Source organism: Nycticebus coucang, chromosome 22 (genome assembly GCF_027406575.1).
Source record: "Nycticebus coucang isolate mNycCou1 chromosome 22, mNycCou1.pri, whole genome shotgun sequence".
NCBI classification, from domain to species: Eukaryota; Metazoa; Chordata; class Mammalia; order Primates; family Lorisidae; genus Nycticebus; species Nycticebus coucang.
This window is the reverse complement of record NC_069801.1, coordinates 16,800,580-16,825,976: the sequence shown is the minus strand read 5'-3', so window position 1 is coordinate 16,825,976 and position 25,397 is coordinate 16,800,580. Positions and strand designations below refer to the sequence as shown.

The 25,397-nt window shown below is 39.9% G+C and overlaps 1 protein-coding gene across 16 annotated transcripts in view; it reads right to left on the bottom strand.

Moving 5' to 3' along the window:
• The window catches only part of ZBTB40 (zinc finger and BTB domain containing 40), a 73,837-nt gene that overhangs the window by 35,053 nt on the left and 13,387 nt on the right, over positions 1-25,397 (bottom strand). For 13 of the 16 annotated variants that reach the window (XR_008376948.1, XR_008376949.1, XR_008376950.1 and 10 more), the window contains exons 2-3: positions 1,513-2,271; positions 909-1,042 (exon numbers count right to left, since the gene is read on the bottom strand). The exons of 1 other annotated variant lie outside the window; for it this stretch is intronic. Coding sequence is in view for 9 of the 15 variants with exons in the window: in XM_053576683.1 (XP_053432658.1) it covers positions 909-1,042; positions 1,513-2,206 (828 nt within the window). In the remaining 6 variants the exon portion in view is untranslated. Of the gene's footprint in view, positions 1-908; positions 1,046-1,512; positions 2,272-25,397 lie in introns of those variants that run through there. 2 more of the 16 variants (XM_053576684.1, XM_053576691.1) reach the window with 2 other exon arrangements.

Below are 25,397 nucleotides of genomic sequence, written 5' to 3'. Positions count from 1 at the left end.
GTGCCCATCAACTGATAAGTGGATAAAGAAAAAGTAGTTTATATAAACCATGGAGTACTACTCAGCAGTCAGAAAGAATGAAAATAATGTCTTGCTGCAACTTGGATGAAACTGGAAGTCTTTATCCTAAGTGAAGTAACTCAGGAATAGAAAAATAAACATCACGTGCTTTCACATGAACAGGAGCTGAATGGCTACATGAGGGTACACAGAGTGGTATAATGGATTGGAGACTCATAGAGGAAAGTTGGGATACAATGTATACTATTTAGGTGATGGGTGCACCAAAAGCCCAGACTCCGGCACTGTACAATACATACTTGGAATGGAATTCAACTTGTACCCCTAAATCTATTCAAATAAAAAAATTTTTCTGGGCACAGTGGCTCACACCTGTAATCCCACCCACTGAGGCGGGTGGATCGCCTGAGGTCACAAGTTTGAGACCAGCCTGAGCAAGAGCGAGACCCTGTCTCTAAAAAAAAAAATAGCTGGGGGTTGTGGTGGGTGCCTGTAGTCCCAGCTGCTTGGGAGGCTGAGGCAAGAGAATCGCTTAAGCCCAAGAATTTGAGATTGCTGTGAGCTGTAATGCCATAGCATTCTACTGAGGGTGACAAAGTGAGACTTTGTCTCAACAAATAATTTTTTTAAAATACATATTACTGCATTGAAATATTAAAATATATAAACTATAAATGCATTTATATATAAACTTCATTTTAAAAGTATCTTGCCTATACTTTTTCAAGACTGCCCCTTACAGATTAAATCTCCAAAAAAGTTAACATTTCAAAAATTGAAATGTTGGGATATTTTGTATTTTCATATTTCTGCTGCCCCACAAGAAGTTGGTATGATATCATGAACTAAACTAAACTAGCAAGGAAATAAAACTCAGAGGTACTTACCTCCTTTTGTGGGCCTTGAATTTCTGAACATACTTCTAGTTTTTTTAAAACATCCTGGGTAACCATGAGTGCATCTGAGAAGACAGTTTCATTTTCTAGAAGAAAATTCAGTTGGTTGTGTTTCCTCTCACATTCTGAATATGGAACAAAATAAAACAAACCAGCAATTCATTACTTGAAATGATGTTGTAAACACGTAAGCTGTCTGAGAACCTTCAGGTCACAGTCTACTGCACTAAGTGACATCTAGCACGTCAATTATGGGTCACAGACAACAGCCTCTCTCACGGCTTCCTTGATGGTGCCACCTTCAGTCCAGTTAAAATAATGGATAATTATCAGAAATAATACATCATTATTTCAATACTGCTTTTCTGATCTGTAGTTCATCTTCAGACTTTCAACTTTCAAAAACACAGATGCTTTTAAAAGAAGAATGTACCAGTAGGGTACTGCATTGGATTTTGGTTTTCTATGTAACACAGTAAGTAGTCTTTGGTAAATTTGTTGATGAAACCTAAAAACTGATTAAGCTCATTGAATTCAGTAATTGAAAATAGAAAGATAGTAATAGCTTACATGACAACTATGAAATGAATATTACCTGGTTCCGCGCTTGTCTCTTTTGCCTCACTAGAGGTTTGTACAACAGGGGCAGGGGAACAAACTTCAGCTGTGTTAGGAGTCTCCACTGGGGTGTCTGCATTCCCCTGAACCTCCCGAGCAGGGGGAGGATCCACACTCATTTCCTGGGTAACTGTATGGATTGCTTCCTCCATCTCAGCTTTAACAGGACCCCCTGGAGGGGCAGAAACCTCCGGAGAATGAGGCTCTCCAGCACCTTCCGGGGAAAGGATTTCTACTTGAGTCTTCTCTGATTCCTTCCTGATTGACTCTGAGGGTAGTGTGGAAACATCTCTTACCACTTGACCCTGAACAGAGCAGTTTACAAGGCTGGTGAGAAGATTTTTACAACTAACAGCTACATCAAACATCTGTAGGCTGTCGGCTAAAGAGATGATTTTGGAGAAGTTGTGCTTGCCCACAGGAAGTCTGCCAGTGTACATCATTTCTAACAGGAGGGCAAACTCCTCGGGGCTCACCACCGAGGCATCGATGGAGATGGTGTCTGTGTTGTCCAGCAGGGTTTTGAACAGGAGGCTGGCAGCGGCAAGGACTAGTTTGTGAGCCCTGAAGTAAATGGTGCCAATGGAAATGGTGCAGTCACAGAACTGCTGCTCTTTACACAGAGTGTAGAGCTGCTGCAGCAGCTGCCGGCTGTAGTTGGGGAGCTCCATCGCATCAGTTTGGTCCCGCAAACTCTTATTCTCTTCTTCTGGAGTCTACTTTGTGAGGATCAGCCCTAGAAACCCACAAAATACCATGTTGTTAGTTCACACAGGGAAATAGCCTGCATGAAATGCTACACAAATAAAAAAGGCCGTTCACTCATTCATTCAACAAAGGTTGCTCAACAGGGAGGGGCAGTATGCCAGGAATACTAATTAATAACGACCATTATAATCATCATCATGTGTTAACTGCATGAAAGGACTATGCTTTGCAGGGGTGATCTCATTTGATCCTCACAATGATTCAGTGGAAAACACGTTATTTTACCATTTTACAGATGAGTCTGAAGCTTAGAAAACCAGCCTAAGATAAATAGTCATTAAACGGCATGCCATTATCTTACTGACTTCAAAGCTGGGACGAAACTACCATATATCTTTCCTGCTCCCAGAAGACAAATATGTAGCCAGACTTGTAATATAGTGTTCTCAACCATCTGCAGTGCTGGATGGAGGTCACCATTCCCTCCTTCTTGCAGTTTTTGGCTGTGGCTGGGTTTGAACCGGCCACCTCTGGCATAGAGGGCCGGCACCCTACCCCTTTGAGCCACAGGCACCGCCCATTCCCTCCTTCTTAACATGCATTTATCACTTGGTTTCTCTTGCTAACTGTTTCCTTGTTGGCTCTTCTTCCTTTCTGTGGCCTCTACTGTCCAGAGCGCTCCAGAACTCCATCACCCCACCTCCTCTCTCTCACCTGGTTTCATAGCTTTGAAATATCATTTAAATGCTGGCAGCCTTCAGATTTATATCTCTGGCTCAGACTTCTCCTCTGAACTCCAGATCTATACCTCCCACTACCTATTCAACACCTCCAATTGGAAACCTAATAGGTTTCTGAAACTCAACATATCCAAAACTCTCCTGTCACCTCCTCCTCTTCACCGTTCTGTCCTTGTTATTCAGACCAAAACCCAAGTCATCCTTGACTTGTGTTTTCCTCATAGCCTATATCCAATCCATTATAAATTCTGTTGGCTCTACCTTTAAAATACATCCAATCACTTATCATTACCTTCCCTGGCTCTGCTCTGGTCAAGTCCAAGCCGCCATTATCATCTTAAAGCTGGACTATTCCAATAACCTCCTAACTGGTCTCCATGCCTCTGCCCTTCCCTGCTGCTACCCCTACCTCACTTTGCCTTCAGCCCAGTGATCAGAGTGATCTATTTAGCACACAGCCAGATCTTTTCACTTCTTTACACAAAAAGCCTCAAATGCTTCCAGCTTTAGAATAAAACGTAAAGTTCCTAGAATGGCCTACAAAGCCCTTCCTAAACTAGCTGTCATCAGCTCTCTAACCTCATCTTCTACCTCTCTCCCCCTCATCCATTCTGCTCTAAGCACACTGCTTTCCTTGCCGACCTTGGAGCATACTAAGCATGCTCTGCCTCAGGGTTGCCTTCCATCCCTGCATGGCTGGCTGGCTCACTTCCTCCAGCCTTATCTACTGCTGTATTCCGTGCTTAAAATTCTGCTAACATAAATATTGTCCGTTAGTTGGTGGAATGAATAAATAATTAAAAGGAAATGTAATGACAGAGATTTGCATAGGGAAACCCAGTTTGGGGGACAGGGAGTCCAGGTGTTCAAGTAAAGCTTTAAGGAGGAGGTGACAGCTGGCCAGTGTTTTATAAGAGACGGAGGCATTGCCAGGGTGAAAAGAGCAGGAGAAAAAGGCAATTCTGGCAGAGAAGCCTGCATGAGGCACGCAGGTAAGAAAACATCCTGTAGTGACAGGGGAGTGTTAGGAGCTAAGATTATTACTAGAACATAAAGCAGGGGATAGGCAGTGTCAAGAGATGAGTCTGGAGAGGCAAGCAGGGGGTTGGCCACGGAGAGATAGAAAGGCCAAACTTAAGAGCTTGGATTTATCCTAAAGGCAATGGAGGAACCATAGAAGGGGTTGAAGGCCTTTTAGCAGCAAAGTCACAAGGTCAGATATACATTTTAAACGTATCACCTAAGCCATACCTGAACAGAATTTGAGGAGGATAATGCTAGAGACAAACTCTATTACTGTAGGAGACCAGGGGAAAATCAATAAGGGCTTCAGGCAGGAGAAAGCCATGCCTTAGGGACTGAATGGGGGTAAGGGGAGGAGAAGCAGGTTTGGTGAGATGATCCAGATAATATAAGCAAAGGCCGTTTAGAGGAAAAGACATCTAGTTTGATTTTGGATTCAAAAACCTTACCTTTCAGGAAACTGTATAATCTCACTTTTTAAGAAAAAAATACACTAAGGGTAAAAAGATGTGTTAAAAAAGACCCAGTAATTGCCTTTGTTTTAAGATTACAGGTGACTCCCTTTCTGAGTTCTTGTTTCCAGTCTGGTATATAAGGAATTTAGAAGTCATCAATCTGTCCTCACAACAATTAAAAAGCTGAACAACCTGAAAAATCAACCCTTCTTAGATTTATTAGAGAACAAAGGAACAGGGCAAACCACTGTCCCTAAAATTGGAGACAGGCAGACACAGAGGATCACAACTTAACAAACAAAAAACCCATAAGCAAAGCCTCTATAGGAAGAAAACCTGAACTGTAACTGGTGAATTGCTGGAAGCTCAGTGCGCACAACTCTAGGAGTTTAATTTTCAGGGAGATCTGGTCAGAGGAGGACCCCACACTTCCATGAGTTTTATCTCTACGAGCTCTACCAAGTCCTCACAATGACTAGCAGGAAAAAAATCCCCTCTGCCTCTTGCTGGGGAAGGGGGGAAAGGAACCATTCTGAAATACACTTACAACAAAGCACTCTGTTCTTAATAAGGGCTGCCCTCTAGAGAACTTATTTTACCAGAGCCTAACTTATGGCGAGGGGGATCCAACTCCAGCTCCCTCCAGCTATCCTATATCTGTAGGCCCCAACCCCAGGCTGTGGACCAGTACTAATTAGCAGCCTGTTAGGAACCAGGATGCATAGCAGGAGGTGAACTGCAAACTTCATCCGTATTTACTGCTATTCCCATCGCTCACAGCACTGCCTGGGCTCCTCCTCCTGTCAAATCAGCAGTGGCATGAGATTCTCATAGGAGCAAGAATCCTACTGTAACCTGCACATGCCAAAGATCTAGGTAGCTTGTTCCTTGTAAGAATCTAATGCCCTACCCCTGCCACACCACCCTGGTCCCAGGAAAAACTGACTTCTATGAAAGCAGTCCCTGGTGCCAAAAAGGTTGGCAACCACTGCTATACCATTTAAGAAGCAAAAAAACCTGACAGCACTTGTGACATTCAAGTCCAGGGCACAGGCTCACTAAGACTGACACCTAATCACAGGATTACAGAACACTTCTCCTCCCCTCACACCTTACCACAACATCACTTAAGGCCTGTTTACATCAGTAACTATGTCTACCTTTTAATAAAAACTACAAGGCAACAGATGAGACCCCATCTCAGGGAAAAATTAGCAAATTGACTCCAACAATGCCTTAAAAAATTGCATGCTACAACCAAAGTGAGACTTATCACAGGTATGAAAGGCTGTTTCAACATCCAAAAATCAATTAATGTAATCATCACATCACTAAACTTAAGAAGAAAAATCCAAAGATCAGATCAACAGATGCAGAAAAAGCATGTGGCAGAAATCCAATCCCCATTTGTAAATAAAATAAAACTCTCAACAAACCAAAAGTAGAGAACTTCCTCAACTTCATAGAGAACATCTACAAAAATACCTACACCTAATGTCACTCTTAATGGTAGGAAACTGGAAGCCTTCCTGCTGAGATAGCTCACCAGAGATGATACAGAGATGGCAAATAAGCAGATGAAAAGATGTTCAATGTTGTCTTTAGGGAACTGCAAATTAAAACAAGGAGATACCACTGCACACCTGTTAGAATGACCAAAATCCAGCCAAATACCAAATGCTGGTGAGGATGTGGAGAGATAGGAACACTCAGTCCTTGCTGGTGGGAATGCAAAATAGTACAGCCCCTTTCAAAGATAGTTTGGAAGTTTCTTACAAAACTAAAACACACTTTTGCTACATGATCCCGCAATCACAGTCCTTGGTATTTACCAAAGGAGTTGAAGACTTCCATACACATGAAGATTCCACATGATGGCTACAGTAGCTTTATTCATAACTGCCCTAATTTTGAAGCAACCAAAAAGTAGGTATAATGGATAAACCGTGGTACACCCAGACAATTGAATATTATTCAGTGCTAAAAAGATAATGAGCTACCAAACTATGAAAAGACACGGAGGGAATTTAAATGCATATTACTAAGTCAAAGAAACCAGTCTGAAAGCACTACATACTGTATGGTTCCAACAATATGAATTTTAGAAAACATATAAAGATAGTAAAAGATCAGCGATTGACGGGCATTCAAGGAGAAGGGATAAATACAGAGGATTTTTAGTGCAGTGAGCTTATTCTGCATGAATCTATCTGTGATGGTGGGTGTATGTCTTCACACATTTGTCAAAACCCATCAAATGCACAACAGCAGGAATGAACCCTAATGTAAACTATGAACTTTGAGTAACGAATGCATGTCAATACAGGCTCACTTCTTGTAAGAAATATATCACTATAGTACCAGACATGGGTGGTAGGGAATGGAGACGAGGTGTGGGTGGGGAGGAACGTGGAAACCCTCTGTACTTTCTGTTTTGCCTGTACCTAAAACTGCTCTTAAAAAGAATGTTTACTGGGCGGCGCCTGTGGCTCAGTGAGTAGGCCGCCGGCTCCATATGCTGAGGGTGGCGGGTTCAAACCCAGCCCTGGCCAAACTGCAACAAAAAATAGCTGGGCGTTGTGGTGGGCGCCTGTAGTCCCAGCTGCTTGGGAGGCTGAGGCAAGAGAATCGCATAAGCCCAAGAGTTAGAGGTTGCTGTGAGCCATGTGACGCCACGGCACTCTACCCGAGGGCGGTACAGTGAGAATCTGTCTCTACAAAAAAAAAAAAAAAGAATGTTTACTAATTAAAATTAAAAGTTTCTAAAATGAATATGAGTTGAGTTGTAACTACTCCAAATCCCATCTACGCCATGGCACCTAACATTATTGATCACTCGTGTAGTCACAGAATTTTTTTTAGCCTACTCAAAGAGGATCTTCGACACTATGCAGCCATATTGTTTTAATATCTGTATTACAAACATGAAAATGTGTTTTTAAGCAGATAAAGATGTAGTCCTAGCAGCTACATGACTTGCTGTAATAGCAGTGGCAGCAGGAACAGGACTAGAATTTGTATCTCTTGGTATTTATAGAAAGAGGAAAAAATTCTGTAAGATTTAAAAAAAACAAGTAAAAGAGCTAGCTTTAGAAAAAGGGGATAACTAAAAAATTTTAAATTAACATTTTAATATTTGAGGAAAAATCAGAACAAGAATTGAACTTGCAAATGACAGAAAGCATAAACAGGCACTGATGAGGTTTTCCTAAAGGACGAATTATATCAACATAAAGGGATTTATTCCATAAGGTAATACATAAACCTATGGATTAAAATAAATCAAAAGACTTACCTGGACATACACCAGCTCTTTTTAAACATTCTTTTACAAGAAACAAGTCACTGGGATTGTATTTTCAAGACAAACTGAAACTTAAAAGGTTTTTCTATGGTTATTTTTCAGGGGAGGGTATCCATATCAGACTAAAAATAGATCCACCAAGATGCAGAGGAAGATATTTAGAGAATTAACTATAGGACTTTGTGGTCAGAGCTACTGAATGCTTTTGTTAACAAATAAATTAGACAATAATAGAATAACTTTAGAAGAATGAGCAATTGGTCAAGATTTAAAACAAATCAAACCAAATTATGTGGCTTACCAATATACAGATACTAAAAAGATGGTTATATGCTTGAAGAAGAGTGGGGATTATTAAGGCCAAAACAATCAAGGTGGTCAAGGGCAACACAATGAATATAAGTTAGCAATGTTGAAAGTTTACTGAGATTATTAGGAATTAAAGAACAGACATTTTGCAAAATGGCACACTGAGCTGATGTAAATGGGTCTTTTCTCCCATTACAAACATACAGAAATGAGGATAAAACATAACAAAAAATGCTTTTAAAATATATAGTCAAGCTTTGGTGGGAAGTGGGGGAATCCCCAGGCACTTTAAATGAAAGAGACATCAAAATCAAAGCTAGAATAGTCAGTGGGCGTGGGGACCATGGTGGCCCAGAGGGGTTCAAACTCCTGTACAGGCCTTGAGCTTGGAGGAGAAAGCGTGAACGCTCACATAAAGACTGTAAATGTGGCTTCAGGCAGGTAGAAAGTGGGGGAGCTAGAACTGAGACCCTCACATAAAGCTGAGAGCCTGAAATACCTATCCCTCCTTGAAATCTGTGTTTGCTGGCTCATGGAAATGGTGACAAATATTACTAATTATCTAGTCCTTGAATAGGAAAAAAGGCACCCAGAAGAAATCTAAAATGTAGGCTATTGCATACAAAGGCATAAGATGCAAATTTACACTGTATCGTATAGGAATCTCGCAGGGAGAAATTAACATAAAAACTGGTCTCTGGCAAGTAGCAGACAAATAAAAATATTTTCATGACTCATAGGAAAAAAATTAAAAATATAGAAAAGAGGCTCATTATTACAAACCATATGAGAAAGACCTAAAAAAGTAAATCCATAAAAGCTAATAGCAGAAAATGTCAGAGGGGACATTTAGAAACAGGATAGGGAAAGACTTCAACAATGCCCTCAAAGTGAAGAAAGAGAATAAATTTGACTACAGAGGTATTAAAAGATTTTGTCAAAGAACGCTAGATAGATTAGCAGACAAATGACAGAAATGGGAGGTAACAGTTGTACAGTTTAGAGGCACAAGGAATTAATATCTAGAATATAAATGTAGAAATTCCTGGGTTAAAAAATAGATAAATTCCTACAAATTTTAAGAAAAAATTGAAACCCAGCCGGGCGTGGTGGCTCACGCCTGTAGTCCCAGCGCTGTGGGAGGCCGAGGCGGGTGGATTGCCTGAGCTCAGAGGTTCGAGACCTGTATGTAACAGCATGTGAGCCAGAGTAAGACCCCGTCTCTACTAACATCAAGAACCCGCCAGAGGAAGATAAAAAACAGTACTTCAAACAAAGAAGAATGAACAAGGAAGTTGAAATTAAAAATAAAAAAAAAAAATTTAAAAAAAAAAGAAAAGAAAAAATTGAAACCCAACAGAAAAAAAATTAAGCAAATTGGCTAATAAGTAGTAATAGTAGATAGGATAAAACAGTGGCTAACATTTATTTGATACCTATTATAATCAGGAAATGGTTTATATGCTTTACAGATGTTAGTTCATTTTATCTTCTTAATAGCATGATGAGGCGAATACTGTAATTATCCCCCTTTAACTGATGGGGAGACTAAGGCCCAGAGAGGTTGAATAATTTCTCTAAGATCTCACAACAACATGTGGTAGAACCTGGATTTGAAGATGGGGCACCATAGATGGGTAGATTAGTTAATATAGCAATTCTACAAAAACAATCTGATAATATTAAGTAAGGTAAGTTATGCATATTTGCCTCATGACCCAAAGATCATCCTCCTACAAATGTTTCCTAGGAAAATTCTCACATATGCCCATAAGGAAATAAGGCCTGAAAGACCACTGGGTCATTGTGGTTCTAGGATGAGGGGCAATTCAGACGCCTGTCACTAAAAGCCTGTATAAGTAAATGTACAGATGTACATCTGGAATACAGTGCATGAGACAGGAGAAAAACTAGCTGTTCAGACAGAAACATGAATAGATCGTAAACGTCCAGTACTAAGTGAAAAAATAAGAAACAGGATGAGCTCTGGAGTGTAATACCACTTGTAGTTACCAACACACAATCAAAACAATACTATGTATTAGATAAAGCTACACGTGCAGTGAAAAACATTTTATCAAATACATTAGAGTGGGTGCCTATGGGGGAGAGGGAAATGGGAATAGGAGTTGGAGGTGAGGGGGGAAAACAAAAGAGGGGCTGTACCCAGATAGAGAAATGCTAGAGGGTCACGGAAGAGGCTCCCTACCTCCCCCCAACACCAAAAGGCAAAATATCAAAAAGTCAAATTAGGAAATGAATCATGTAACTTCACTATGACGGAAAGTCATTAGATACAGGAAAACAGAAGAAACAGCATCTTAAAGAATTGAAAACTATAAAAGTTATAAGATACTATAACAAGCCAAATGAAAGGATGCCACCATGAAAGAACGTGACAGCATGAAAAAAAGAATGGCAGACGTGATAAAGGACCAAAAGAACTTCTAGGACTGAAAAATTTAGTCACTGAAATCCCTCCAATGATAAATTAAATCGATTGACTTAGCTAAAGAAAGTCAGTTATTAGGACGAGAAGTCTGAGAAAATTGCTCAGATGGTGCAGAGAGTTAAAAAGATAGAAAATATGGAAGAAAGGTTAGGAGCATGTCAGGAGGAATGAGAAAGTTGAACACAAATCTAATAGGCGTTCCAGATGGAAACAAAGGAGAATGTGTGGGAGAGGCAATTTGAAAACATAATTTCCGAGAATTTTCCAGAATTAAAGATAGACACAAGTCTTATGAAGAAAAACTTCAAAATGTCAACACAGGAAAAAAAAATGTAAGTAAACCAAAGAAAAAGGTATGACTTCTAAGAGAATGACAATTAGACTGATACACATTTGTTATTATTAGTAACAAAAGATGTCAGAAGAAAATGGAGTAAGAGTTTTCAAACACTAAGGGAAATACCAATCAACTAAGTATCTTTAGGATGATAAACTGTCTTTTGAGACTGAGTTTTACACTCTCACTGAAAGAATTACTATAAGAAGGAAATGGAACCCGAAAGAAGGGATAGTATGTAAGAAAAAAACCGAAAGCAGCGAGCAAAGAAATTGCTAAACATCATATCCACTAAAATCATTAAAGTCAGGGAGACGGAGAAACACCAAAGGCCGGTGAGACTGCGGAGTGTCTACACCTCTCCTACATTGTTGTTGGAAGTGTAAAGTGGAACAACTACTGGAGGGACTGTTTGGCGAGTTCTCATAATGAATGAACTACTACACGTGCAACAACACAGATGAATCTTAAAAATACCACGTTATGTCAAAGAAGCCAGACGTTAGAAAGTTATACTACATGATTCAATTACAGGAAACTATAGGCAAAACTAAAGTGTAATAAAAATCAGATAGTGGTTGCAGAGGTGATGGGGGCGATACAGAAAGAGAACTTTCTGAGAGAATGGAAATATTCTGGATCTTATTTGGGAAGGTGGTTACAAGCAGATATTTCTAAAATTCTTCAAATAGAACACTTAAGATTATAAGGTTATGTTAATTATATCTCAAAAAATTACTATGTTGGTGTATCTAAAATGTGTCAACTATTTAAAAATGGATATGGAAAGGGGAGGCTCAGAACAAGGTAGAATAATGACAATGACGGTAGCTACCACATTTTGAATGCTTGCTATGTGCCAGACATTGTTCTAAGTGCTTTGCATGTATTAACTCATTTAATCCTTTCAACCGCTCTAATGAAGTGAGTGTTCATCATGTTATAGACAAGAAAATTATGGCACATAGAAGTTATGTAACTTACCAAGATCACACAGCTAACATATGATAGGGTAGGGTTCAAAATCAGGCAGTCTGGTGCTAAGGGCTATACTCTTAAACACTGTAATTCACTGCCTCTCTGAAATTAAAAATCAACAACAGGGAAATGAGAGGAGACTAGAGTTAGGGTGTTGTAACAGGCAACAGGACAATAAAAATCACGAGTAACTTTGGTCCTTGTTAACATGTAAAGATATGAGAATAGAAGCTAAATAAATATTTACAAACAAGAAGTATAAAAGAAAATAAAGAAAATCCAGTATTGAGTGGGAAAAGAGAAAAAGGCAGGCAAGAAAAGGGTGATAAATAGAAAACAAATTAAGATGATAAGAATAAGGCCAAACGTATTAGTTATCACAATTAAGAAACATTAATTTTTCTTGTTAAAAAACAGATACTCTGATTGGATTTCTTACAAGGAGCTATATGTTGCTTATTATATGTAGGTATGTTTACATTTAAAACAGTGTGTAGCTTGTAGTAAGCACTATTTGCTTTATCTCTTATAATTGTTTAGGAAGAAAAGCTATGAAATCATCCCATTAAACAGTTTTGAAACCAGCCATCTGACTAGAGAGCATAAGTATCTGTAAATAAACAATTAAACCATGTGATCTTTGTAGACTACTTTCAGGTACGTATATCTGTTATTAAGTAAATATACACAATCATGAAGGAGATACCAGGGATTTGGAACTAATGAAATATACTACAAAGTCTAAACTATACTTAGCTGTTCTCACAACTGAAACGTAAAAGCCTCTAACATCCATTTTTCTGGGTTTCTGCATAATTCACTTTGCAAGGAAGTTAAATGGAGGAAACAGAATATAGCACTAGACACTATGTACAGCATGGTAAAAGTGTGCTTTTCAGAGGGAAGAAACTATAGTGGAATGCAGAGGGCTGGAATCGTGTATAGAGGGAGCCTAAATTATGTTATTAAGCACTTACTGAAATTGCTAGGCTCAGAAAATTGTCAAAGGTCCCATGGGAGGAACATTTAAGCAACAGAAGAACACCAGAAAGATGGATGTTCCTCAAAGGAACAATGTTAAAGCCTCAAGAAAAGACTATCCTGATGCAGAATAGAGATACTTAGAAGAAATTTAATTGGCTGAACCAAGTACTGCATAATGACCCAAAACACAAATGGGAATTCAACACAAAGTAGAAACTAGGCCAGCCTTCTAAAAGGAGCACAAAGAATATTTATTTATTTAAGTTTTTACTCTTGTCTACTTCCAAAAAGGATTTGAAAGTTTGAGGATTCTCTAAGTTACAAAGAAACAACAGTTGGACACAGGAGAAAAAGTGCAAAAAGCAAAAGTGAGAACTAAGCCACAGTTGGTAAGAAATGTGAAATCCCTTTAATGACCAGGGAAGAAAATAATACCAAAGATTTACAGTTTCAACATACACTGCTTAATTAAATAAAGCAGATGCTCTAAAATCCACAACTGCTGGCAAATTCCCTAGCAAAGCATCATGCGAAGGCCTCTGCTGCCACTACAAGAGGCTCAAGGGCTGTTTCTGTACCTCAGAGAACTGGACCTGCTGTTCCCTGATTTACTGTACGTTATTTCCTCCTTAGTCTTCACCCGGCAATACACAATAGACCGACAACTATTTATGGGTCAAATGCCCACCATTTACTCAGCACATTGCTAGGAGCTGTGTGGGAGACAAGTTAAATATAAGCAAGATCCTTGTCCACAGGTAATAAAGCTGACCCAACACTGGAATGATCAAAAACAGAAGTCTTAAAAGGACTCAATCCACAAGAGACAAGAAGAGGGAAAAGAAGAGAGAAGAGAAAAAAAGACTAATCCTGGTGAGTAGCAAGAAAAGGAAAGGGCTAGAGGTGGTAAAGCAAGTTAGGTTTAATTTTAACACACCAGGACGAAAAGGTAAAGACCCACAGAGGGAGAAATATGAACCCAGTCCCTGAAAAGGCACATTTGGTGTTTCTGCTGGAAGTAATGTATGCGCACAGGCAACTGGCACTGCACTTGGCACCGGAAAGGTGCCAGCAAGCGGTTGCCATCGTATCACAAATAACATGGGCTGGCTACGGTGGGTCTCCAAAAACACCTGTGTAAGCAGAAGTGTGGCGCACGAGGCCAGACGATGAGCAGAGAAACTCACACCTGCTGTTTGAGAAAGGAGCTTCTGAAATAGGAAGAGCACAATTAAAGCAGAGCTTTACCAGTGACAGATGGGATGGACTAATAAGGAAAAGAGATTAGCTCCAGGCTTTCTATACACATATATTGACTACTAATAGTCAACTGGAGGTTCATGAAGCAAAAGCTGGACACGCTTCTGCCTGAGGATTCCTGTATTTCAATATCAAAGACAGAAAAACCACTCTCATTCTTGATCAAGGTCCCTTAACAATGATTCTGGCTCCCTTAACAATTCTGCACTCTCCTTTGGACACACCTACCCCATGACCTAAGACAGCTTTCTTCTGGCCTGACTTGATGCAACCTTACCTGCTCAAAGTATTGTTTTATTGTTGCAATTGATAATCCCTATCTTCTGAATAATATCTTGACTTCTGTCTTTATGCCTGAGCTCTGCTGGAACCAGAGAGCTGAAAGGGACCTTGGAGAGACCTATTCATTGCTTATAGAACAGGAGTTCATTACTTTATCTATCACGTACTCTTGTCACATGACCAAATGACCTTAGTCCAATCTCCTTCCTTTTTGAGGGAGGAACCTGAGGTCCTAAGAGGCTGAGTTGCTCTCTGATCCTAGTCTGCCTTAACCCCACGGCTGTGTAGTATCTCACAAACAACTCCAGTCAGGTGAAATAACAGGCACTCGCAATATAGTTAGAGCAAAGATCACACATTCAGAGACAAGAAATGGAGGATTTGCTACACACAAAAAGATGATTTAAAATGTAAGGTATCTGAGGAATCAGCTAAGTTAAAAGAGAACCCCTAGCAATTATTTCTGAGAATGCAAGGAGGATTGGTGAGGTTAAAAAAGGGTGACTATAGCTTTTAGTGGGTCCAAATTTCTCAAGTTCAAAAGCAGCTGTCATTTGGTCTGGTCTTTTATACTGAAGCCCTAAAAGGCAGCAATGTACAGTGTAAGGGAGGAAGATTATCATTTTTGACAGTACATGTGACAGATTTCATATGTATTATCATTGTTTCTAATGTTATCATCATGATCATCATTACTTCTCCCCAAATGCTCATCTACATCAGTTTCAATTCCTGAAATTTGGAGCAATAGTCAAATGCCCTGTCTACTTTTCTAAGGTATGTTCTAATCCCTGGGAAATTCAGGTAGCCAGAACAGCTCTGAAGAACTCCAGCATAGAAGACTCTAAAGGGACTGAATCAGGCATAAAATTCACCTTTGGGGATTTGGGAGGCTGTCTAGTAGCTCTGTTGTAGGTACCAAGAAAGGATGATGCTGAGAAAAGAACACTTTGCTTATGCGTTGGGATTTACAGCTCACAATCCCACTTATCCTTGTTTTACAGAGAAAGACCAAGGCTTAGAGATATTAACTGCCTTGTTAAGGGCCACAGAGTTAATAAAGGGCAGAATCTGAGGCCAGGTCTCAATCCTAAGACATGGTTTGTTCCTCTGTAACACACAGGCCTCATCGGAAGCTGAGTTAGCTACTACTTTTGCAGCTAATTCTTCCAAGAGTTCAACCATTAAGAGGTATAGCTGTCAATTTCTGGTTACTAGCATAAGCACCTATAGTCATACACTGGGGGAACTTGTCAGCAAGCCAACCACATCCACTGCCCCATTGGCTCAGGAGACCATATTTTTCTCAATTACAATCCATACCTGATGACAAAGTGAGCCCTGATGACATCCTGCTCTCTTTTCACAGTCTACCAAATTATACTAGGTTATTACTTAGCAAATAACCACTAATAGGTTCTGATATTTAAATCCCTTACTATGTTTCAATGTACTTTTTACATATTACTTCCTTTAATACTAACAACCCAGCAAGATAGTTAAACCCAATTTACAAATAAATCCCCTGATAGTGGACAGATTAACTAACAGGCTCAAGGAGAAATAGCAAATCAGTAGAGGAAATGAAATTTTCATCTGGTCTGTCTGACCCTAAAAAGCTCATGCCCTTTTATTGAATAGAACAGCTTCTCCAATTTTAATACCCTTTCTTTCTTTTTTGGTAGAGACAGGGGTGTTGCTATATTTCTCAGGCTGGTCTTGAACTCCCAGGCTCTAGCAATCCTCCCTCTCTTCGTCCCTAAGTGCTGGGATTAAAGATGTGAGTCACTCTGTGTGGCCTTTCAAACTTCACTATGCATAAGAATCACCTGAGAATCTCAGAAGGTCTGGAGTGGGGCCTGAGATTCTGCATTTTTAATAAGTTCCAGGTAACACAGATGCTGTTGGTTTAAGACCCATCTCTGAGTAGGAAAGTACTATATGACACTGCCTATTCTCAAATCATAATTTTTTCACATCCAGTTATTATCAAATATGTTTTAAGCAACTTCTAAAAAGTCACGTCATCCTGAAATCTCTCCTTTTTGTACTTGCCGTGGCTCCAGACAGAAAAACAAACTCCACAGTAGCTCTGGGAATAAATTTACACAATATTCTAAAACCAGGTATTAGATAAATAGCTCAGTGGCCTCTGGTACCAACCCAAACTCCTGTGGAATGCAGTCCCAGCAACCTGTTCTTCCAGGACCAGCCCAGCTTCCCTGGCTGCTACCAAAGCAACTAGACCCTAAGGCCTTTGTCCCAGGCCAAACTGCTCCTGATCCAGAGTGAAGTAGCCAAGTGGCCAACTGACCTAGTAAGCCTTGGAAAGACCTTAATGACACAGCCAGTCAACAAATGTATGTAGCACTGAATTCAGTGACATCTGGCTCATGACCTACTATGACATTACCTTTTAGACATTATGGCATCTGTCTTCCCTCACAGAATCAGACAACCCTACTTCTTTTCCCATAGCCTCCTACCCAGATCCCTGAAAGCTGTATTAAATAGCACTTTGAGGCTAGTATTATCTTTTGTAGTGTAAAGTCTAAAATTAAAGCTCAATATTATGTGCTGTCTTGGCTTGGCACCTCAAGCGGCTAAGGTGCCAGCCACATACACCTGAGCTGGCGGGTTCGAATCCAGCGTGGTCCCACCAAAACAACCATGATGGCTGCAACCAAAAAAACATCCGGGCGTTGTGGCAGGTGCCTGTAGTCCCAGTTACTTGGGAGGCGGAGGCAGGAGACTCGCTTCAGCCCAGGAGTTGGAGGTTGCTGTGAGCTGTGATGCCACAGCACTTTTCTACCCAGGGTGATAGCTTGAGGCTCTGTCTCAAAAAAAAAAAAAAAAAAAAGTATGTGCTGTCTTGACATCTTATAAAATTGGGAGGGCCTCACATGGCCTAACCACAAGCTCCCTCCCCACTCTGTTCCCTTGGATAAGGTCCCCTAGCCAAACAAGTCTCCATACTAAAGGGACCAGGTGCAACTCCTGCTTATCCTTGAGCAGTGGGTTTCAGTTCCCAAGCATGGCCCCAAAATTATTCAAACAAGCCAGTCAAATCCTCTGGCAGGAACCAGGGGTGCCTCACCCTCTTGATAATATAAAGGGTCTCCCACAGCACTGCTTGGTGGCTTGCTATTAAGTGTACCCCCACAGGGCCTATGTGGCATTTGGTATTCTTCTCACCCAGGCTGTGAGTACAGGTGACCAATAAACTGCTGTGGTGCCCATCTGCCCCCTGGCCAGGTAGGTGTCTTGTGTTCAGCCATCCCGTAATGCCAGGTGGGAATCCCTCCCTCATCAATAAGGTGAAGAGGAGGTGAATGAAACATTTTTTTTGTCCAGTCCACTGGTCTCTGCTCTTTCTCATATCCTTGACTCTCCTGAATGTCTTTGGGAAGGTCATCAACTCAGTCATGGTAATAATGTGTGGTATTGTGCTAAGCACTTTCCATACACTTTCTCATTAAATTCTCATAATATCCCTATGAGGTAGATATCATTATTATCCTTATTTTATAGATGAGGAAACAAATATCCAGCCAGGTTATATAAATTACCCAAGAGCACACAACTAAGAAGTCTGAACATGGGCGGTGCCGGTGGCTCAAGGGGTAGGGCGCTGGTCCCATATGCCGGAGGTGGTGGGTTCAAACCCAGCTCCGGCCAAAAACCAAAAAAAAAAAAAAAAAAGAAGTCTGAACAGAGCTCAAATGCAGATACACCTGGCTCCCTGTTCTCAACCAGCGCCTTCGTGTCTCTGGTTGACATCATTTCTGGGCTCACGGCTATCATTCCTTACTCCCTCTCACAGACAGGTGCTGCCGGGTAGCCTCACAGGAGTATTTACATTTGAGACTGCTTGCTTCTTATGCTGGTCTCTGCTGAAAGGTGGACAGAGATGCTATCTGGGAAAGGGTGCTGCTGGAATAGGCCAACCAGCTGGCTGGCTGCCAAAAGACTTCTCAAGATGGCTTGAACTTAATTTACCAAAAGGTCTAGTTTCATCATCAACCTTGCAGATACAGAAGCCCTATCCTGTCAAAGTCTCACAGTTAATTAGACTTGGGGAGGTTGGATCACAATCTAAACTTGTAAGAGAAGAAATACAAATCACAAAGTCAGTTCGTTAATTCCCAAGGTGAAATATTTTGCAGTTATCTGTGGAAAAAATCCAGGTGCCAAGATCAAATACCACCAGAAAGCCTTTTAGGGATCAGAAAAGAGAGCAAAGAGTTAGCTGTACACAAGAGACATTCAGTGGAAGCTGGGTGTGTGTCTTTGCCATTAAGTAAATGCCTGGCCCCCAAACTGGGCAGGGAGGGCCCGAGGGGTCAACATATACTGCATGGGCACGGCCAACTGACATTCTGTCTTGTTCCTTCCATCACTGAGTTCTGGACTCTTTCGTGGCTCTAGTTTCTCTTCTGATATAGCTGCATTGCTGAACTCTGTCTCTGAGATAACCTTCTGCAGGTATCTAATAGCACTGAGCATGTGCTAATTTTTTAGTCTCTCTTTCAAAATGTAAGGGGTACTATAAGCTTTTCTTTTGGTGCTCTGGACATCGCCAGCAAATCAAAACTCCTCCTCCTCAAGCAGTCTAAACCCAATGAAGCTCTCAACTAACTTCAAACTCAGCCCTCTTCTAGCTCCTTCAGGGTCACTGATCATTCTTTGGCTGTACCCCACTCAATCCTCGTTCCCTTTCGCTCCTTTCTCCCACACTTCCACTTCTTGTTCTGCCTTCCTTCAGGCCACTCATCACCAATTAACACTTAAAAAAAATTGCCAATACCACATACATGAAATGATTCCTTATTAGAAGCATAATGAAAATCAAAATTATCCACCTAGAGAAATCAGCCCTGTCATTTTACAGATGGAAAAACTAATAGAAATTAAGTAACCTGCCCAAGTCATATAGCTAGGTACAGCAGGGCCAGAACCAGGACCCAGGTTACTGAGCTTTCAAGTGAATACGTCAACCAAAATACCAAACTCCTAAGTATACACAATGGGCGCTCAGTGGGGAGGGCTTCCACGTTCTCTCTCAAACTGGTGAAGCATTGGGTGTATTGTATAGCCCGCTTACAGGTTTTTTATTTTTTTGAATGCTGATTAAAATATCAGCCAGTGATAGCTCTTTCAATGGGAAAATAACTATTAAACCATAAAACTGCCCAAAAGTATCTCAGGAAATACATGATTGCAAATTTCTCAAATCACTGCCATTAGAACTGTTAAGGTAAATTTGTGACTCGACAACAACAAAATTTAAGTGACTAAAATATATAAATAATAATATAGCCAAGTGCAGTGGAGAGGGCCTGTAGTCCTAGCTCCTTGAGAGGAGGATCACTTGAGGCCAGGAGTTCAAGGCTATAGCGTGATACAATTGCACCTATGAACGCCACTGCATGCCAGCCTGGGCAACCCTGTCTCTTAAAAAAAGTAATGTATTAATAAAAACTTAACTGAAGTCAGGGTAAAGAAGGCCTTTCAACACATAAAGGAAACAGAAGAAATTCACAAATGAGCAACAGATTTGACTACATAAAAATGTAAGCTTAGTTTTTAACCTGATTTATAGAGCAGAAAGGTTAAAAGCATTTAAGTCTTGTTTGGTACCCATGTTGCCTTGGTGCTGGGTATCTGGCCCCTTTCCATAAACATTTCTTTTTATTCCACTTAGCTCTTCAATAGAAAGCTGCTATTCTGTATATTGTCATTTATGAAGGAAGTTGGAAAGTCGGAGCTTTATCTATGATAGGGTTTGCCTAAGGATTTGATTCCTATTACCTAGGGTATCTCAAAAGCAAGTTGCTCTCCCACCATTTTCCTTTCTTTCTGCCACCATTCCTTATGCAATGCTGCAAAGAGAGTTCTACTTCTCAGATGATTGAGTACTATCTATTTTGTTTGTTAATGGGCGACTTTGAGGATGAAATGGGAGGGCATAAATTTGTCCCTTAACACATATTTGGATGTATACACTCTCTGGCTGAAGGAAGTCTTTATGTTTAGTTTCAAAATATATTATTCTCTAGAGTCTCCTTCTTAACTTTTTCTAACTCGGGGTCCATTGTTTTTCATTGCCTCCTCTTCCAGGCAACTCTATTCTTGCAGAGCCATGGCAGGACATTTTAAAATTCCAATAGAAAACACTAAAAGGAAAGTCTGTAGAGTCACTAGAGACTAAATACTAAGAACCTATTTTCTCAATCTTCTTCTATGTTGTGTTCTTTGTATTCTCAAGATGATAATATATTATGTATTTGAATTTCTGAAAAATTGAAAATGTTGAAGATATATGTATATAAAGCGTATGCTGTATTGGTGCAATAATGGTAATTAAAATATGGAAAAAGAAAAAAATGTAAACTTAAAAAAACCACCATCAACAAAATTAAAAGAGAAATGATAAACCAGCGAATGCTTTATGTCACAGAAGAAGTGAAAAATAAGTAGTTAGGGCGGCACCTGTGGCTCAGTGGGTAGGGCACTGGCGGGTTCAAATCCAGCCCCAGCGGCATTGCAACAAAAAAATAGGCAGGCATTCTGGTGGGCGCCTGTACTCCCAGCTACTTGGGAGGCTGAGGCAAGAGAATTGCCTAGGCCCAGGAGTTGGAGGTTGCTGTGAGCCGTGTGACGCCACGGCACTCTACCGAGGGCGATAAAGTGAGACTCTGTCTCTACAAAAAAAAAAGAAAGAAAGAAAGAAAAATAAGTAGTTAATATTAGACTAGAAAGATTATATAAGTCAGTAAGGAAAACGTTAAGAATATTTTTTTAATTTTAGAAAGAAAAACAAGATAATTCAGAATAGAAATAAAAAGCAAAAAACTTATGAAAAATTCACCCTCATGAATAATTAAAGAATCCAAATTAAAGCATCAACTTGGAAAGGTTTTTCAGTGATGACATGTGTTATTGGGAAGCAGTGGTTTTAGATCTTAGACTCTGATTTGGCAGATTAACTTGAACATGTGCTCAGTGACCTTGGATATGTCACTTTAATCCATGTGAGTCTTAAAGTCTTTACAGTTTGGGTGTGGAGATGGAATGAGATAATGTATCTGAATTTCTTTAGCAAAGTGACTGTCAACAGTAAATGTTCAATAAGTGTTAGCTGTTATTATTATAAAAATACTACTTACGTTAATAAATGCAGGAGAGGGAACAATCAGATAGGTGCCTGCGATGTGCTAACAGAAATATAAACGGGTAAAATCTTTCAGGGAAGTAATGTGGTAAATAATCTAGAAGTAATCTGCTCATCTGAAGCCATAAATATGTCCTTAGAGAGATATGAGAATTTGGGCAGTGAGGAGGGGTATACTTTATCTGCACTGTTTGAATGTTTTGCCACAATCAGTTTACATACCAGTAATATAATTTTAGATAAAAAGAACATGATAGTAAAGAATTTTTTTCAATGTTTATGCCCTTTAGACCCACTTCTAGGCATCTATCAATACTGAAATAATTAATTAGCAATGCAATGAAATATATATGTACACCATATTCACGGCAATAGCATTAATGGTTAAAAAAAGAAAACCTGAAAACTTAAGTGTATGGTTTTTAAGTAAATAAGACTTTCAGCCATATTATACTATATTATCCAGCAATTAAAATTAGGCTTTCTCTATAGCACTAAAGAACAAGTAACCAAAGAAAAATTAGATAAACTGGATTTCATCAAATTTTAAAGTGTTTGCACACCAAAGGACACTATCATGCAAGTAAAATGATAACACACAGAATGAGAACAAATATTTTCTTTCTTTCTTTTTTTTTTGGAGACAAGAGTCTCACTATATGGTAGAGCACCGGGCATCACAGCTCACAGCAACCCCAAGCTCCTGGGCTTAAGCGATCCTCTTGCCTCAGCCTTCCAAGTAGCTGAAACTAAAGGCACCCACCACAATGCCCAGGTATTTTTTTGCCACATTTGTCATTGTTGTTTAGCTGCCTGGGCTGGGTTCAAACCTGCCAGCCTGGTACATCTGGTCGGCACCATAACCACTGTGCTATGGGTGCGGAGCCGAGAACAAATATTTTCAAATTATGTATCTGACCAAGGTCTACTTTCAAGAATATATAGCATATACCAGAATAAGGTATCCTAAACTCTTACAATTCAACAATAAAAGGACAAATAAGCCAATTAAATGGGCAAAGACTTGAACAAACATCTCTCCAAAGACAGACAAAATGGCCAATAAGCACATGGAAAGACATTCACCATTAGGGAAATGCAGATCAAGGCCATAATGAGATATCATTTCACATACACTAGGATGGCTATAATAAACACAAACAGAAAATGCAAGTGTTGCTGAGGGCATGGAGAAACTGGAACCTTCAGAGAATTGCTGGTAGGAATGTAAAAATGGAGCAGCCACTGTGAAAGACAGTTTGGCAGTTCCTCAAAAAGTTAAACACACACAGAGATACCATAGGGATTTAGCAATTCCACTCCTAGCATACATGTAAGAGAAATGAAAACACATAACCTCACAAAAACTTATAATGCTCATTGGCGCATTAAGCATAACAGCCAAAAGTGGAAAAAACCTAAATGTCCATCAGCTGAGGAATGGACAAACAAAATATTGTGTATCTATAGAACGGACTGATTCAGCCATAAGAGGAACTAAGTACCATCCATGGTACAGCATGGATGAATACTGAAAACGCACTAAGTAGAAAAAGCCAGACACAAGAAGGTCACATGTTACCATATGATTCCCTTTATATTAATGGTACAGAACAGGCAAATCCACACAGACAGAAAGTGGATTAGCAGTTGCCAGAGGCGTCAGGAGGAGGAAATGGGAGGTGACTGCTAACAGGTACAGCAGTGGTTCTCAACCTTCCTAATGCCACGAACTTTTAATACAGTTCCTGTGGGTCACGACCCGCAGGTTGAGAACTGCTGAGGTACAGGGTTTTCATTTTGGGGTTTCTTTTGGAGTGATTTAAGAAAGATTCTGGAATTAGAAAGTGGTGATGGTTACACAGACTTTTGAATTACACACTTTAAAATGGTAAACTGAATGTTACGTGAATTATATCTCATTTTTTAAAAAACATTAGGCACTTGAACATTTTTAATAACGTGAGGAAATGCTCTCAATATACTACTAAAGGAAAACAACCAGCATGCAACTGAATGTATGTACAAAACCCCTTTGGTTTAAAAATACGTGTATGCATACACACATTTACATTTAAAAATATAGAAATTAGAGAGGAGGGAGGGAGAAAAAAAATACAGATAAATATACCAAAAAGCTAATAGTGATTATCCCTAGGAAGCATCATTATGGGAAACTTATTTTCTTCTTCATACTTTTCAAAATTTTCTATAGTAAACACACATTTTTGTAACCAAGAAATTTAAGAATAGAAACCTAGGTCTGGCTCCAATGCTGGTGTCATTTCCAGCATTCCATTCATTCATTAAATATTTATTTTGCTCCTATGTACTAAGCACAGTTAAATAAGACATAACATGCACCTGAAAGGCACTTACCTAAATTCTAGGGTGGGGTTCAAACCTAAGTCCCTAGGCTGGGTATGGGAGAAGGAGTCCAGATGCTCTTTAATTACTAAAGCAATGGTGCCCATCTGCGTGCGTCGGGGGACGGCCCACAGCTTTCATGAGCAGCAATGTAACTTAGTGGTTAAAGGCTGGGGCTGGAGCCAGACTACCTGGGTGTGAATCTTGAATGTCTAATTACAAACTGTGGGCCTTTGGGGAAATTATCTAACCTCTATGAGGTTCGGTTTCCTCATCTGCAAAATGGGGGTAATGACAGTACTTTTCTCATTGGCTGCTGGAAGAGTAAATGAATTAATATACCTAACGCACTGGCACTGTATGCCAGGGACACAGTAAGTGCTCAGTGAATTAAGCAGCTGTTCTGCTCCTCCTCACAGACTCTCAAGGAGGAGACATGGAGAAGATTAAGGACCACTCAAAAGGTTGCTTTCCAAATCTCAAAACTGGAAGCTAGCATCTGACTCTTGATGTGCCTATAATAACCATTCTATTCGGCTAATTTCTTTTTCCAGTTTCTCTCAATTTCTAATGAAACTCTTCTTTTGAGGCAATCTATAAAATACGAGGCAAACATCAAATGTTCAGCATAACAAATTGCTTATGTCCTCTTATCTTCTGACTAATTCACAGAACAAGCGATTTTTCAAGGCTATTATAACAGAAGGAGGCTTTGAGAGATTTAGGTGCCTTTCCAGGCCATGTTGCTCTGATCCAGTAGTGCATCCAAGATCACTCCTTACAGACCAAACTGCAAAATCTCCTGAGCAACACATTCATCTAATGAGTGACTAGGGATTGTGACTGCATTATTCTTAATGCCAACCTTCCTGTCCTGCAGTTGAGAGTTTCAAAAAGCAATCACCACTTCAATGCTTTCAAATCCAACCTCTTAGGTGTTAAAAAGACTCTTGGCTTTGTCACTGTACTAAAAGACATTTTGCTCTGACCTGAATGATGAATGATTTCTAAGTTTTCATCAACTTGATTATCACAATATACTGTTTCTTCAACAGAAAATAAATCTGGACCACACATTAGCAAAGTACCAAATTTCAAATTCAAAGATACCTGTCTAATATAAAATGTAAAGGGCTTTGGCCATTAAAGAATACGCACCAGGCATCATGATGCCAAAGGCTGTGTGCTCAACAATGAATGGGCAGGAGCACAGGCGTTTAGAGACAGACAGCCCCGGGCGTGAATCCCTGGGCTGCCCCTCTTAAAAGCTATATGACTTAGGGCAAGTTGCTTATTCTCTGAATCTCAGCTTCCTCATATGTAAAATGGGGTAATGATAGTGCTTATCTCAATGAGATAACTGTAAGAATTAATAAGCTAATTAACAAGTAAATGAGTCGATACACATAAAGAACAGTATCTGCAACAATATAAAGTCCAGGGTGTGCAACTTTTCTGCCACACTTTGGAAGAAGAGTTGCCTTGAGCC